Raw genomic sequence first — 14,783 nt, 5'->3', positions numbered from 1 at the left:
TGAGACCCCGATAGTAGCATTAGGCTCTTGGGCCCAGTGTGTTCTGACTCTGATCCCTCCTCGAATCCTAGTGCCTCTGGCACTAGGGCTCAGAGCTGGGAGGCAGCATCATCTCATCCTCCTGCTCAGAGCAGGGCCTTCTGCACAGCTGTTTTTGCAGCTGGTTCTCCAGCCCTCGCAGATGTGAGCAGGCAGAAGGCTGAGGCCAGAGGCAGAGTTTTGCTTCTGCACTTGGTTTGCACGTGCTGAGCTTTTTCCTCCACTCGTTTGGGCTCCTCCAGTCCCAAACTTCCTGAGCCTTGCAGATTTTTCTCACTTCTTTAATGAGGGCTGGTCTTATTCACACCTTTGCAGATTGCTGTTGATGTCACTCTGGTGTGTACTCACCTGGGGCCTCCGGGCAGAACCAGGTGGGCTCAGGGACTTGGGGTCCTGTCTGCTCCGACCACTGCTGTTGCCCAACCCCCCAGAGGGCACCCTGTTTTTCTTTGGGTTTCTATCTCTGCTGCCTCCTTTCAGGGTCCCAATACTGAATGGGAATTGTCACTTGTTCTTATGATGAGCCCCTTTTTCTTTCACCTCTGGATATGGGGTTTCTCCCATTGCAACCCAGATCGACGCTCTCACTGAGCCTTCAAGATGCTTGTGAAGTTCTGATTCTGCCATTGCTGATGCCTTTGTTTCAGTGACTCTAAATCTCAAATCATGACTTTGTCCTTGAGATTATCTTCTGATCTTTTCATGAACACTATCTATCTCCCCCAAGCTCTGGGCTGAGGCTGCCAGAGCAGCTGCAGGGATTCTGGAGGTCAGTCTCTGGTGGGGAGCTTGGCAGTCTAAGTTTCAGTCCCCATCAGGACAGGTGAGAGTTTGACCTTAGGTTCCCTACATTTGTCTGCTTCCTTCTTCTCTGATTCCTGGCACTCTGCTTTTTAGAGTTGGTTCCAGTCCTTTTTTTGGTGGCTGGGTTTGGCCTCACTCTCCCCTTCTGGCCTGGCTGTGGGCAGTGACCACATACCCGATTCACAGGATGCCCCACTTTGGAGAAACGTGGCCACCAGAGGAAACCAGGAGACCAGGCCCCTCTGCCCCCATATCCTCTCTTCTGGGAATCCTCCCGCAAGCCCTGCTCAGCCCCATGCTGCTCAGGCGGATGTGGGGTGGGGGGACAGCATCCTCCAGCAGAGCCCTGCAGGGGCTTCTGCTGCCGTTTTGAGGGTGGTCCCACCTACACCCCTCCCTTCTCTCAGCCTTCTTGAGGGATCCTCAGGGTATGCCCCCCTGTATGAACATCTGTATTCTGAGAACCTCTTTGGTGAGCTCCTTTCTTGGGGCTTCTGTTTCTTTAATAGGCCTGGGGACAAGACAGTGTCTCCCAAGCTCTGCTTGCAGGCTCTGTGGCTCTGGGTACAAAGCAATATTTCTAAGCATTAATTTCCTCTTTTATCAGTGAAGACAGCATATCTGCCATCCCTTTGGGATGGCTTGAGGATTCAGTGCTCTCAAAGGAGCTGGCTAGAAGGGAGGAAGCATAAAGATGTGTTTTATTCGAGGCTGCTGTGCTGACTAGTTTTACTGGGGTTCTTTCTATAGAGATAATAATTGTGACCTCTGGTGATGGTGAAAAGAAGAAGGATGTTGATAGAGATACCATATCCTTACGACTCATCAAGATTTTTGGACATAATTTTACCCAATTCTTCCACATTGGGGACAGTGATCCCATTTCACGATAACTGGGATGGTGGAGGGAGACACTTCTCTGGGAGAATGGGTCAGGGGCCACCTCTGTCCACATCCTCCTGACACACTTTTTTTTTGTCTTCTTGAAGGGCACCAGCATGGTAGGTGCAGGGCTGTGGCTCATTGTGGTTTGTGCCTGTTCCCACTTGACTGATTATTCTCAGCTCCTTTTTGTGAACTCTTAGGTTATTTGTTTATCTTCCTTGGAGAAATTTCTGGTTAATTCCTTTGCATGTGGGTTTTTGTGGTAGTTGTTGAGTTTTGAGTCTTTTTATGTTTAAACTGTAAGAGTTCTTTAAACACACTGGATGCAGGAGTCCCTTGCCAGTCAGATAATTCACACCTTCTGGTGATTTTATTTTCACGTTCTGCATAATCTTTTTGAAACCTGGCATTCAAATTTGGATGAAGCCTTGTTACCTAATATTTTCTAGTTACCAGGCACTTGGGATCATAACTAAGAACTTGTGCTTAGTATAAGGTCCTATAGCTGGATTTTATTCCAGCAGTTCGTAGTTTTCACCTCATATTCCAGTCTGATCCATGGTGAGTTAATTCCTGTGTTTAGTTTGAGGAGAGAGTCCAACTTTGTTCTTTTGTGGGTGAAACCCAGTTATGCCAGCTCTATTGAAGATGCTTCTCCCTGCCCCCAACTGCCTTTGTCATTCTCGGTTGAAAATAAACTGACCACCCATGTTAAGGATTCATTTGTGGCTTCAAAATTCTTTTCTACTGAGCGCCATGCCTGTTGCTCTGCCAGTACCCCGCGGACACTTAATATTTAGAACTGGGAAAAGTTCAACAGGCTGAACACATACTTTGCATGAAAGGCCCGAGTTTGATCCTCAGCACCACAGCATTCTTTAAGCACTGCTGGCATCAAACTCAGGCATCCTGAGCACAGAGATAAGAGTAATCTGGTGGATGTGTACCTCAAACAAATAAAAAATTTGAGGTATTAAAAGGAGAAAAATGGAAGAGCTGAAGTGATAGCACAGCGATAGGGCATTTGCCTTGCATGTGGCCGACCCAGGACAGACCCAGGTTCAAGTCCAGGCATCATATGATCCCCCAAGCCTGCCAGGAGCGATTTCTCAGAGACAGACAAGAAGAAAAATGCCTGCCAGCCATAGAAGCAGACTGGAGTGGGGGCTAGAGGGAAACTGGGAACATTGAAGTATTGATGACAGGAAATGTGCACTGCTGAAAGGATGGGTGTTGAACATTTTATAATTGAAACTCTACAGTGTCCTGGCCCAGGCCTGTGTGTGTGGGGGGGGCGAAGTAAGAGGGAGGGAGGTCTATAGGTCTCATGCCCTAACCCATTGCCCCATTCCTGTGATGGAGGAGAGGCAGTATTTATTTATTTATTTATTTATTTATTTATTTATTTATTTATTTATTTATTTATTTATTCATTCATCGTTTGATTTGGAGGATTACACCTAGTAGTGCTCCTGGGCTGTTTCCATCAGTGCTCATGGTTGCTGCTGGCAGTGGTTGGGGGACCCTGTGGTGCTGAGGGTTGAACTGGGACTCCTGTATGCAAAACCTGTTTGTTCTCTAGCCCACTCTCCTCTGCCCTTTCCTTGTTTTTCTGAGGGAGATTTGGGAGGACTCTAACCTAACCCTGCTCAGAGGCTATACCTGGCTCCCTGCTTTGAGGTTATGTGCTCAGAGGACTGGCCAGTGTTGGAAACCGAAAAACTACAGTTCTTGCCTGCAAGGCTTGCATTCAGCCCTTTCTGAACTGGTTTTTTGTTGACATGTATCGCTTTTTCTCTAGAACCTAGAAGATGGCCATGGAGGATTTATTCAAAGAATGAATGAATGGTGGAATGAATGAATGTACCCCAGATTACAACAGAATGGTTTGGTCCAAGGCTGGGGCACTCTCTGGGCTGATGTCTCTCCCACCTCTCTCTACCTTAGGAGCTAGCCAAGAGGACCCCTGGCAAACACCCAGACCACTCTGCTGTCCAAAGTGCCCTACAGGCCATGAAGACCGTCTGCTCCAACATCAATGAGACCAAGCGGCAGATGGAGAAACTGGAGGTGCTGGAGCAGCTGCAGTCGCACATCGAGGGCTGGGAGGTGGGTATGCAGGAACCCCAGGGATCTGAGGGTGCTCATGGCTGTGAGCCCACACTGTTATCTATCTCGTATTCTGTCTGCCTGTTGCATGGTGTCATAAATAAGATTCTCTTCAGTTACCCTCTGCTGCTGTCTAACAAAAGAATCTGAACTTCCGGCTCCTCTTGGAACTTTCATTTACCAGGTTGGGTACTTATGGATCCCCAGGAAAGTCCAGCAGTTCTCTCACCCTCTTCTCCCATGCTTCCTGTCACTGTCTCTCAAGTGCAGCTTACCTGCCTGCTGTTCTATGGCTTTAAGGCCAAGGGCAGGTAGCTTGCCAGGATTCACTCCAGCTCCTAGAGTGAATTCACTCCTAACTTTGAGGTGTTTTTGCTGGGAGACCTTAGTAGGCAAAAGCCCAAATTCTTAGAAACTTCTATTTTCTCATTGAAGCCTGGCAGTGCTGCACTAGTGGTTGGGATGGACAGACACTGCCATTTCTCGTCCAAGTCACTGGGGAGAAGATTAAGGGTGTCCTCTCTTGAAATCCCCACATTGTCCTTTGATTATTAGAGCCGTAATTCTGAAAAAGGAAATGAGACTGTCCGAAGAAATTAATTTAATCATAAAAATCCTATCAGAGCAGCTACAGCTGGAGTGGGGAATAAGCCCAGACACAAGCCATTCTGTGAATCGTCCGCCTCAGCGCCTCTGGACTCTCTGGCCTTTGCTCTTTGAGGTTCCTGCTTCCTTACCCTGTGCTGGAGAGTCTTAACTGTGATTCCCATGTGGTATGAATGAAAATTTGACTGCAGAGACAGAGACAGATGGGCCTGTGCTCAGGGCCTATATTGTGGGGCTGTTTCGATCTTTCCCACAGGACATCTTGCCCCCACTCAAAGCTAAGGAACAGAGAGATGTGTTGCTTAGACTTCTGTTGATTTAGGTTTTTTGGTTGGTTTTTCTATTTTTTTTTAGGCTACTCCTGGTGGTGCTGAGGGGCCAACTGCTTGTGGAGACCATATGTGTTGCCAGAGACTGAACTTGGGTCTACTGCCTGCAAGGCAATAAAACCTTAACCCCTATACCATCTCTCAGACCCTCTTTTTAAATATTTTTCCCCCAAGTTCAGGTTTGGGTCGTGAGGTCAGTTGCTGGAGACTGGGGAAACAGATATATGGCACAGAGTCCACTGGCTATTATAGTCCTATAATTGTATTGTAGTCCTCTAATAGTCCTGCGTGGTTATGTGGCATTAATGCCACTCTTCTACAGCATTAGCAAAGGGGTCGGCTCCCACTATGTATGTGGGAGAACCCAGCTTCTATGTTTTGTGGATGGTGTGTTTCTAGCAAGACCAGCATGGCTTTGTGGTTGAGGCATCCTGGGCAGTGTTTGTTGTCTTGGATCATCTACCTAGGAAGGCTGGGAGCTGAGTCTTCTTTCTCCTAAACAGGCAGAAGCTGCCCATCTTCAGCAGTGTTGTTGGTCTGCTGCAAACTCCAGCTGGGTTCTTGGTTCCTCTGGCTTCTCCAGGCCTGGAGGAAGTACTTCAGTTCTTTCTTCTTAAAGCCAGTAGCTACAGCTCTGTTCCTTCCACTGCACCACTGTTGGTTCTTGGGGCTGTCTTTTTAGAGGTGTTCTCTGAGGACACTTGTTTCAGCCCCTGACATTAAAGCTTCTTTATGCTCTTGACCTCTCTTCACAGCCCTTTGCTGTTAGCAGCTCCAGACAGAGCAGGTGGAGAGGGGAAACCAGAGCAAGGAGAACTTTTACCAATGCCCCAGAGAGTTTTCTTTTCATATGGAAGAGCATCATGTGGCTTCTTTGAGCAAATGTTTTAAACTAAGGACTGCATAGATGTATGCATGCAGGTGTCTGTCTGTCTGTCTGTCTGGATTTGGAGCTTCCCAGCTGCCACAGTGGAATTGGGGAGGGGGCTTTCAGGTCACTTTGCATTTATGGGCAAAAAGTGGAAGAAATGAGGAGTTCTGGGGGACAACTTCCTGGCAGTCAGCTAGAGAGGAAATTTCTCACATGGGCTGTGTGGAAAGGGTGTTTGTTGAGCAAGTGACTTGGCAGTCAGCATAGAAGTGATTCCAGATGCTGTTTTCTGTGAGGGCCTTGGTGCGAAGGAGTATCTTTTTAGATTCCTCTTTGACCCTGAGCTGATCTTGAATCTGGGAATGGCCCTTATTTTTGATGACTGCAGTGGGAAGTAAAGAATAAGAGATGCTTGTAATGGCTCAGCACCTGTCATGTACTCACAGCACTGGCAGGGAGGGGACATTATTGTCTCCTTTTTACAAATGAGGCAATTGAGGCACAGCCACCATATTTTGAGACCAGTCTATAACTCACAGACTTCCTGATGAAGAAAAGTCAGTTCTACTCTTTTGGCTCAATCTCTTCTTTTGTCAGTTGTGGTAGTTATAAATTTCTGAATTTACTTCCACTTATGACAGTCAGGATAAGGTGAAATGAGGAAATAAGAAAGCCTAATTTTTATTTGTTTGTGTTTGGGCTACATTTGGCAGTGCTCAGGGCTTGGTGGTGCTCAGAAGGCCAAATGATGTGCAGGGATTAATCAGCTTCAGCACATTCAAGCAAGTGCCTTACCGTGTACTGTCTTTCTTCCCTCACCCCTGTCCTGGAATAATAATTTTCTTCAGAAAAATGTAAAATAGTTTTCCACAGGGCTTCAGACATGCCAGGCAAGTACTCTACCACTCAGCTACCTCCCTGACTCACAGAGAAAGACTGAAGACTTTATAACAGTGGTCCTCAAACTATGGCCCGCGGGCCACATATTGTATTTGTATCTGTTTTGTTTCTCCATTGCAAAATAAGATATATGCAGTGTGCATAAGAATTCGTTCATAAGTTTTGTTTTTACTATAGTCAGACCCTCCCATGGTCTGAGGGACAGTGAACTGGCCCCCTATTTAAAAAGTTTGAGGACCCCTGCTTTATAAGTTCTCAAAGTGACTTTTGAAATGAAAATGTTCTAGCTTAAGAAAAAGAATGTCGAACAGTGAAGTTCTTGGCCTGGCTATCTGCTGTCTGTGTCTCCCTCCTTAGGATTGTATTTCCAGAGCATGGCCCAGAAGAAAGGATGGTGCCTGCAGATCCTTGTATCTGATGCTCTTTCTCATTACCTATCTTTTTGTTTGACCCCTTGTCAGTCTGATTAGTTGTCTGTCATCTCCCTGCGATTCAGCTGGCATTGGACTTGTGTTTGGAGGGGAGGGTGTCTCCTTCTGGCTCTGTGCCTCTGGCCTGTGTGGGCTGGCATCATTAGTTTGATCTCCTGATCCTGTATAAGCCACTTGTCTGTTGTGCTTGTGAGCCTGTTTAGTGAAACCCAGATAAGTTAATCCATAAATCCTTTCCCCTGAACTCCAGGAAGGAGCTCTGTGCTGACGTCCTCCTGGCGCCATCCTCTATGGGGGCTGAGGAAGGAGGTTGTTCTGTACCTCCCTTTTCTCCCTGAAAAGTTTGGATGGTGATAGCCCTACTTGGGGTCACATGAGGATTTGGAGTGTGAGGACTGCTGGGATGTGGCCCATACTTCCTTCCGGGACCAGAGTCTGGAGGAGTCGAGCAGGAGCTTCTCCTGGAACTTTCCTGCAGATACAGAGAGTTCCCGAAGCTTCGGCTCCACTGTGTTCTCAGGAGAGCAGGCACTGCCACCAGGAGACACTCCTTCCACCCTCAGGCCTTCATGCAACCCCAGGAATAACCATATAAAGACCCTTGGTCCCTCAGGAAGAGCAACCTCTTCTGGCAGTCTTAGTTTGTGGCAGCATTACCCACAAAGGATCAGGAAGGAGAGAAGAGAAAGGAAACTTTTCTTTTTATTATTAAATATATCTTTTATTTAAGTAACATCATATTTGGGTTACAGTCATAACCAGAACACCCCCCTTCACCAGTGCAACATTACCCCTCCCCCCTTCCCATCTCCTGCCTGTATTCGAGACAGGCATTCTACTACAGTAATTTGTTTTTATGTTCAGTAAGTTGTATTTTTTTTTCCTTAAAGGATAAGATTAAAAAATATATAGTAAAGGTGTGATAGTGGCAATCGCCAATGTTTGCATAGTTCCAGAAAAATGGAGAAAATGGAAAAAAAAAATCCTTGACCTGATTACAAAAAGGCCTCACCCCAGAAGTTTATTGGCATAAGACAGACTCTGAGTTCCAGGCATACCAGTCTATCCAACTCCAGTCATTCTCAAGGTCCTGGTGAGAGAAAGGAAAAGCAGGAAAGCCCATAAGGGGCTGCAGAGAGCAGGAGTGGCTGAGCCCATTCCCAGTGTCTGGGATCTCTGAGCTCCATCCAGCTACTGTGGGCCAAAGTCTGCTGGAAGTGGTCCCTACATTTAATTAAAAAGACTATAACAGAAGCTCTCAACTCTCCTATTCAGTCTCAGGCTGAGTGTTTCCCCCTCAGAGGCCCTGGTTCGCACCTGGGCATGCTTGACAGGAGTGCTCAGTGGGCAATAGAGTGGTGCCAGTCTGTCCCAAATAAAGTCCCAGCTCGAGTACTCATCAGTGATGGGTCATCAGACTGGTCACATGATGGCTCCATGCCTCCGTTTCCCTGTCTATAGATGAACGTGTTAGTGCATGGGATAGGGCAAAGGAAACCAGTTTCACAGAGATGAGCCTTAGCAGATTAGACTCAGGCCCTACCCCAGTTCTTTTGAGGTGGGTGAGGTCCTTCAACCATGGTGCCCAGCTTGAAGGCAACGTGAACACAAGGTCTCCTCTGATTTTGATCCTTTTTGCTGCTGGATTGGCCTCCCACAGTGCCTATAAATTTGTGGAGGGCAGTGAGAAAGGCAGAGTAGATTATATTTGAGAGGGAAGGGGATCCCCAAGCTCTCCTGGGATTTTTCAGCTCTTTCATCATGACCCCACCTGCTCCCCAATCTCTCTTTCCCAGGGTTCCAACCTCACAGACATCTGCACCCAGCTGCTCCTTCAGGGAACTTTGTTAAAAATCTCCGCGGGTAACATCCAGGAGCGGGCCTTCTTCCTCTTCGACAACCTCCTTGTCTACTGCAAGCGGAAATCCAGGTGAGCTGGTGGAGGCAGGGAGGCTGCCTGTAGCCAGGGCTGTGCTGGATGCAGACCTGACTGTGCTGACCAAGCCCTGACTTACCCTCTGAGTTGAGAGGTTTGTTCAGCCTTAATTCCTGCTTGGCCCCTTTCTCCTCTGAGCCAAAGAATTAGTTCAGGATAGGTGTTTGCCCAATAGAAAAATAATGCCAACAATGCAAGCTATTCTGAACTCCTAGCAGCCACAGCTAGCAGGTGGAATGAATTAAAAATAAATTTTTTGGTATTTTTGGTTACACCCAGTGGCACTCAGGAGCTACACCTGGCTCTGTGCTCAGAAGTCGTTCCTGGCAGGCTCGGGGGACCATATGGGGTGTTGGGATTCAAACTGCGGTCCAGTCCATCCTGTGTTGGCTGTGCTGTCTATTCGGCCCCAATTAAATAACTTATTTATGCCAACATATCCCTAAATTTTGATGCTTTAATGTATGATGAATTCACGTCCTCTTTCAAAGCCTGGTGGATCTGTTACACTGTTAGATGCATTGTATTGCATCCTGGCTACATTGTGATTGGCTGGATTTGGCTTTTGCAGTGTTTTAGGGTTATTCCTGGTCTGTGCTTGGAGGACCGTTTGGTACCAGGATGAGCCTGCACCTTCTATGTGCAAAGTGCACATTCAGCCCATTAGCCCACTCTTTGGCCTGCTAACTACATTAGTAGTTAATGAATAACTGTATTGGTAGTTAATGTGCTTAAATTAAGTATTTAATAGTCACATGTGGCTACTATATGTATTGGACCATGTTTATCTAAACAATGGTAGAAGTTTGAAGTTCTTTATCACACCAGCATCCTATAATTCTCAGAAGAGGGACTTTTGGTTTATGGGCTGTGCTCATGGCTTACTCTCTACTCTACACTAAGGGATCACTATGACAGGGCTCAGAGAACCATATGGGATGCCAGGAATTGAACCCACTGCAAGGCAAGAGCTCTTCTCCCCATACTATTTTTCAGACCCCTTACTTAATGACTCTGCCCCTGAAGCTTATTGAATCCAGGAAATTCTAAGAGTGACTAGATTGTACCTTAGTATAGAGGCATGTAGGTGGGAATAGGACTAAAACTGTGTGGACACATAGGAAGAGAGTTGGGTAGGTTGGTGGAGCTGGTTGGTTGTGGATGTTATGTGTGAAGCAACTGAATGTACATTCACCAGTGGATTTGTGAGTAGATGAATGCAGGGGGTGGGGATTGGAGGAGATGGTGAGAGGGAGGCGATGGTGGCAATCCAAGGGTCATCCAAGGGTCTGTAAGCATGTTTGGGTGGCTGGAAACCTGACTCTGGGCTGGATTAGTCTTGCCAGGAGGCCAGTTGAGTGGACAAATGGACAGGTAGTTGGTTGGATGCGGATATAATAGGATGCTAGTTGGGCAGTGGATGTTCAGAGTTGCACAGGTAAGTGATTAGTTGGATGGAGCTATTGATGGAGGGTTAGAGTGTTGAAGGTTGGTATTAGGTATTGAACTGAAATTGGCCATGTGTAAGGCAGGCATTGTACCAGTCCTGTTACTGTCGCTTTGTCCCAGCAGCTGGTTCTGATCATATTGGTCTGGATGAGGAGTTGGTTTAAGAGACTCTGTCCCATGGGCTCCTCATATCACCCCTGTTTTGCAGGAGAGCCACGTGGCTTGAGGGACAGGGTACATCTGTCTCCAGAGAGAAGTGGGAGAGTATCCAGCATTCCTGTGTCTGAGTGTGGAGCCAGAGGGCGGGCCTTAAGGGTGCTGGAGGATTGGGCAATGATGCCTGGAGCCCGTCCACAGTGCAGGAAGTAGTGGAGCCTGCCAGGTGCCTGTCTGCAGCCTGTTTGGTTACTGCCTTGCTCCAGGACCGGGTCAGGGAAGGTCTCTGACTCAGGGGGGTCTAGCCTGATACAAATAGCCTGGGTCCTTGATTTGGTTTCTGGGGACCACATGTCCTGTTTCTTCAGCAGGAAAAACGGAGATCGGGGAGAGCAAAGGCTCATCTCTCAGTTGCCCATGTAGTGAGTACACAGGCTCTGCCAGGGGACAGGCTGTATCCAAGGGACAACTTATTGCCCATGTGCCTCAGTTTCTCTCTTTGCTAGCAGGCTAGAAGTAGCACTTGTGCTGCAGTGGTATGTAGAGAGTTAAGGAGACCTAGACATGGTAAGAGAAATTCTAGCATGTTCCCTGGGTGTCCCCAAGAGTGTCTCCTGAGCACTGCTGAGTGTGGCTCAAAAGCAGTGATTGGCCTCATAGAGGACTGGGGACAAGAACAGGTATGATGGCACCAGTGGCTGAGGGAAACTTTGGTGGCTAAGAATATTTTTAGGAGGTATTGCTGGAACTGTGCACTTTTGGACAGCTTTTTTTTTTTTTTTCAGATGGATCTGATAGTTGGATGAGAACTGCAGAATAATCTGTACCTGTTCACATCATGCATGGACACACACACACTTTCTCTGTCTCTCTCTGACTCTCTCTGGCTCTCTGGCTCTCTGGCTCTCTTCAGAGTCAGACACACACACACACACACACACACACACACACACACACACACACACACACACACACACACACACACACACACACACACACACTTGCCCTCTCTTAGCCCGGAAGTGGAGGTTTGTTACCCTAACTCCTGTCCCCCATACAGTGGGGCCTCATCTTTGATATGACCCATAGTTACTTCAGGATCTAGGACCTTCTATGTCCCCACTTCTGTCTTAGTCCTCCACTTTCTTCCTCACTTTCTTTGGGTCTTTACTGCAAAGCCATCTCCTCACCAAGCCATCTTTTGGCCCCCTTTCACTCCATTAGGCTACAACTCCAACTGACCCTTTTGCTTTATTATTACTACATATTTTTAGAACCTTTATTTATTTTTAATTTTTGCTTTGTTTTTGGGCCACATATAGTGGTGCTCAGGGCTTATTCCTGGCTCTGCATTAGAATCACTCTTGGTAGGGCTCAGGAGATCATATGGGGTGCCCGGATTGAAACCAGGTCAGCCATATGCAAAGCAAGTGTTCTACCCACTATCCTCTCCCTCTCACCCCTTGAATGTTTTTATTAGAACTGAAAACATGTGTATCACATTTATTAAACGTGCTCTTTATATAGTGCCAACTTTTCTTCTTTAAGAACAACTTCACTCAACAAAAAAGCAGCTCACCTTTATCAAATCGTCCTCGACACACAATCCATTTTCAGAGATTATGCTCTCCCCATCCATACACCAGCCACTGTATGATCCAAGTGGCATGTGTGCTCCAGCTGGGGTTGTGGGAACAGACCCGCAATGACTGGGAATGTCATCTTCCTGGCAGGGGACAGGTTCTTTGCCGAGCACACAGTGCCTCTGGGCTCAGCAGACTTTGTCACTGTTCCATTAGTACTGCTGATTTCACATGTTTGTTTGTTTTTGTTCCTTGCTCCAATACTGGAGAAGATATTTTCAGAGAACTTTAGGGACTGTGTTCAGTCTGGCAGCCCCAGAACCTAGATGAACACTTGGGACTTAGCAAGTACTGTGCTGTGTGAGAACTTGCCTGTATTAGTAAGTCTTTTTGGTCCTAACCTGTAAAATAAAATCCCTGAGTTGTGATGTCATCCCACATACCGAATCTTTAACCCCAGTTAGATGGATCTGAAGCTGGTAGGATAGCGGTGAAGGCTTAATAAACAAAACCAGTCAGGAAAGAATAATGGAGTTAATGGCTTTTCACCTAGTCATCTCTCTGCCTAAGCCCAAAGCTAAAACTGCCTTTTTTTTTTTTTTTTTTAAATTAAACCAATACCCATCTAACCAGACAGGGGAAGGGCAAGAGGGCAGGCAATCCAAATGGGTTTTTATATATCAAAAGGAGAGGTTTTAAGAAAAGAGGAAGATGGGAAACTCCTTTGTTTTGGATTAATTGCCGGATATCATCATACACCAACCTGGTATCACTCATGTAGTAAGAGCTGGTTGAATGTTTGTTGAATAACTGAGTAAGATATGGGGTTCTCCTGCATGAATGGTGGTTGGGTGGATAAATGGGTGAGTAGGCGAGTGGACGGGTGAGTGGGTGGGCAGCTAGTTGGATGAATGGATGGATAGAAAAGTGTATAGATGGGTGGATGGATGGGTGGAAAGGTAGGAAAATAGATGATAAATAGATGGGTGAGTGAATGAATAGATAGATATATGGATGAATGGATACATGGTTGAGCGATTGGGAGTGGGTGGATGGATGAATGGATGGATATGTGGGTGGACATGAATCATACTGAATCCTACAGATGAATGGGTGAGTGGACAGGTGAATGGGTGGGTGGATAAATGGTTTAACAGGTGAATTGGTGATTGGGAAGGTTGAATGGGTACATAGGTAGATGATTGTATGTGTGGTTGGGTGAATAGGTAGTTGAATAGGTATATGGCCTACTCCATTCTCCTTAGTTAGACACTTTGTTTTCACCCATTTTCTTCTTTTTTTTTTCATGACAACAAAGATTTATTTTTTAATTAAACTTTTTTCTTTAAATCTTTTTTTTGGAGGGGTGGGCACACCCATTGGTGCTCAGGGGTTACTCCTGGCTATATGCTCAGAAATCACTCCTGGCTTGGGGGACCATATGGGATGCCGGGGGATCGAACCATCATCCTTCCTAGGCTAGTGCTTGTAAGGCAGATGCCTTACCTCTAGTACCACTGCTCTGGTCCTCTTTTTTTTTTTTTTTTTTTTTTTTGGGTCACACCCGGTCGCGCTCAGGGGTTACTCCTGGCTCTCTACTCAGAAGTCGCTCCTGGCAGGCTCAGGGGACCATATGGGATGCCGGGATTCGAACCACCAACCTTCTGCATGCAAGTCAAACATTTTACCTCCATGCTTTCTCTCCGGCCCCAGCTCTGGCCCTTTTTTAAATCTTTATTTAAGCACCTTGATTACAGACATAATTGTAGTTGGGTTTCAGTTATATAAAGAACAACTTCCTTACCAGTGCAACATTTCTATCACCAATACCCCCAATCTCCCTCCTCCCCTGCCCTTGCCTGTATTTGAGACAGGCATTCTACTCTCACTCATTGACATTGTCACCATAGTTGTCAGTGTAGTTATTTCTCTAATTGCATTCACCACTCTTTGTGGTGAGCTTTATATTATGAGCCAGTTCTTCCAGACCTCATCTCTATTGTCTCTGGGCATTATTACAATAATGTCTTTTATTTTCTTAAAACCCATAGATGAGTGAGAGTATTCTGTATCTATCTCTCCCTCTGACTTATTTCTCTCAGCATAATAGATTCCATGTACTTCCATGTATAGGAACATTTTATGACTTCATCTCTCCTGATGGCTGCATAATATTCCATTGTGTATATGTACCACAGTTTCTTTAGCCATTCATCTGTTGAAGGGCATCTTGGTTGTTTCCAGAGTCTGGCTATTGTAAATAGCACTGCAATGAACATAGGTGTGAGGAAGGGATTTTTGCATTTTTTAGTTCCTAGGGTATACTCTTCAGAATGCTATAGCTGGATCAAATGGGAGCTGTTTCCAGTTTTTTTTTTCCTTAGTAGCTCGATTAGACGGCTTTCCCACCAGCAGTGAGAGTTCCTTTCTCTCCACATCCCCACCACCACCGATCGTTCTGATTCTTTGTTATGTGTGCCAGTGTCTGTCTCATCCATATTCTAACAGGAAGAATGAGGTTCCTTTCTTCCTGTTGATTTCTCAGTGATGTCTCTTTGTAGCCAAAAAGCCATTCTGTGGAGACAATAAAGCTGTTCACCCATTTTCCAGATGAAAATGGGGAGGAGAGAACCACTGGCCCACCACCAGCCACCCACCTCTGTGACCAGAGCCCATGTTCTATGT

At 46.4% G+C, this 14,783-nt stretch overlaps 1 protein-coding gene across 1 annotated transcript in view; it reads left to right on the top strand.

Annotated features, from left to right (window-relative positions):
* Positions 1-14,783, top strand: part of PREX1 (phosphatidylinositol-3,4,5-trisphosphate dependent Rac exchange factor 1) — a 150,578-nt gene that overhangs the window by 88,450 nt on the left and 47,345 nt on the right. Inside the window, exons 6-7 of the mRNA XM_049781304.1 lie at positions 3,676-3,837; positions 8,771-8,904. Coding sequence (XP_049637261.1) covers positions 3,676-3,837; positions 8,771-8,904 — 296 coding nt within the window. The remainder of the gene's footprint in view (positions 1-3,675; positions 3,838-8,770; positions 8,905-14,783) is intronic.

The sequence above is a fragment of the Suncus etruscus genome, chromosome 9 (genome assembly GCF_024139225.1).
Source record: "Suncus etruscus isolate mSunEtr1 chromosome 9, mSunEtr1.pri.cur, whole genome shotgun sequence".
Lineage (NCBI taxonomy): Eukaryota > Metazoa > Chordata > Mammalia > Eulipotyphla > Soricidae > Suncus > Suncus etruscus.
The sequence above is the reverse complement of the archived record's forward strand: the minus strand, read 5'-3'. Positions and strand labels throughout refer to the sequence as shown.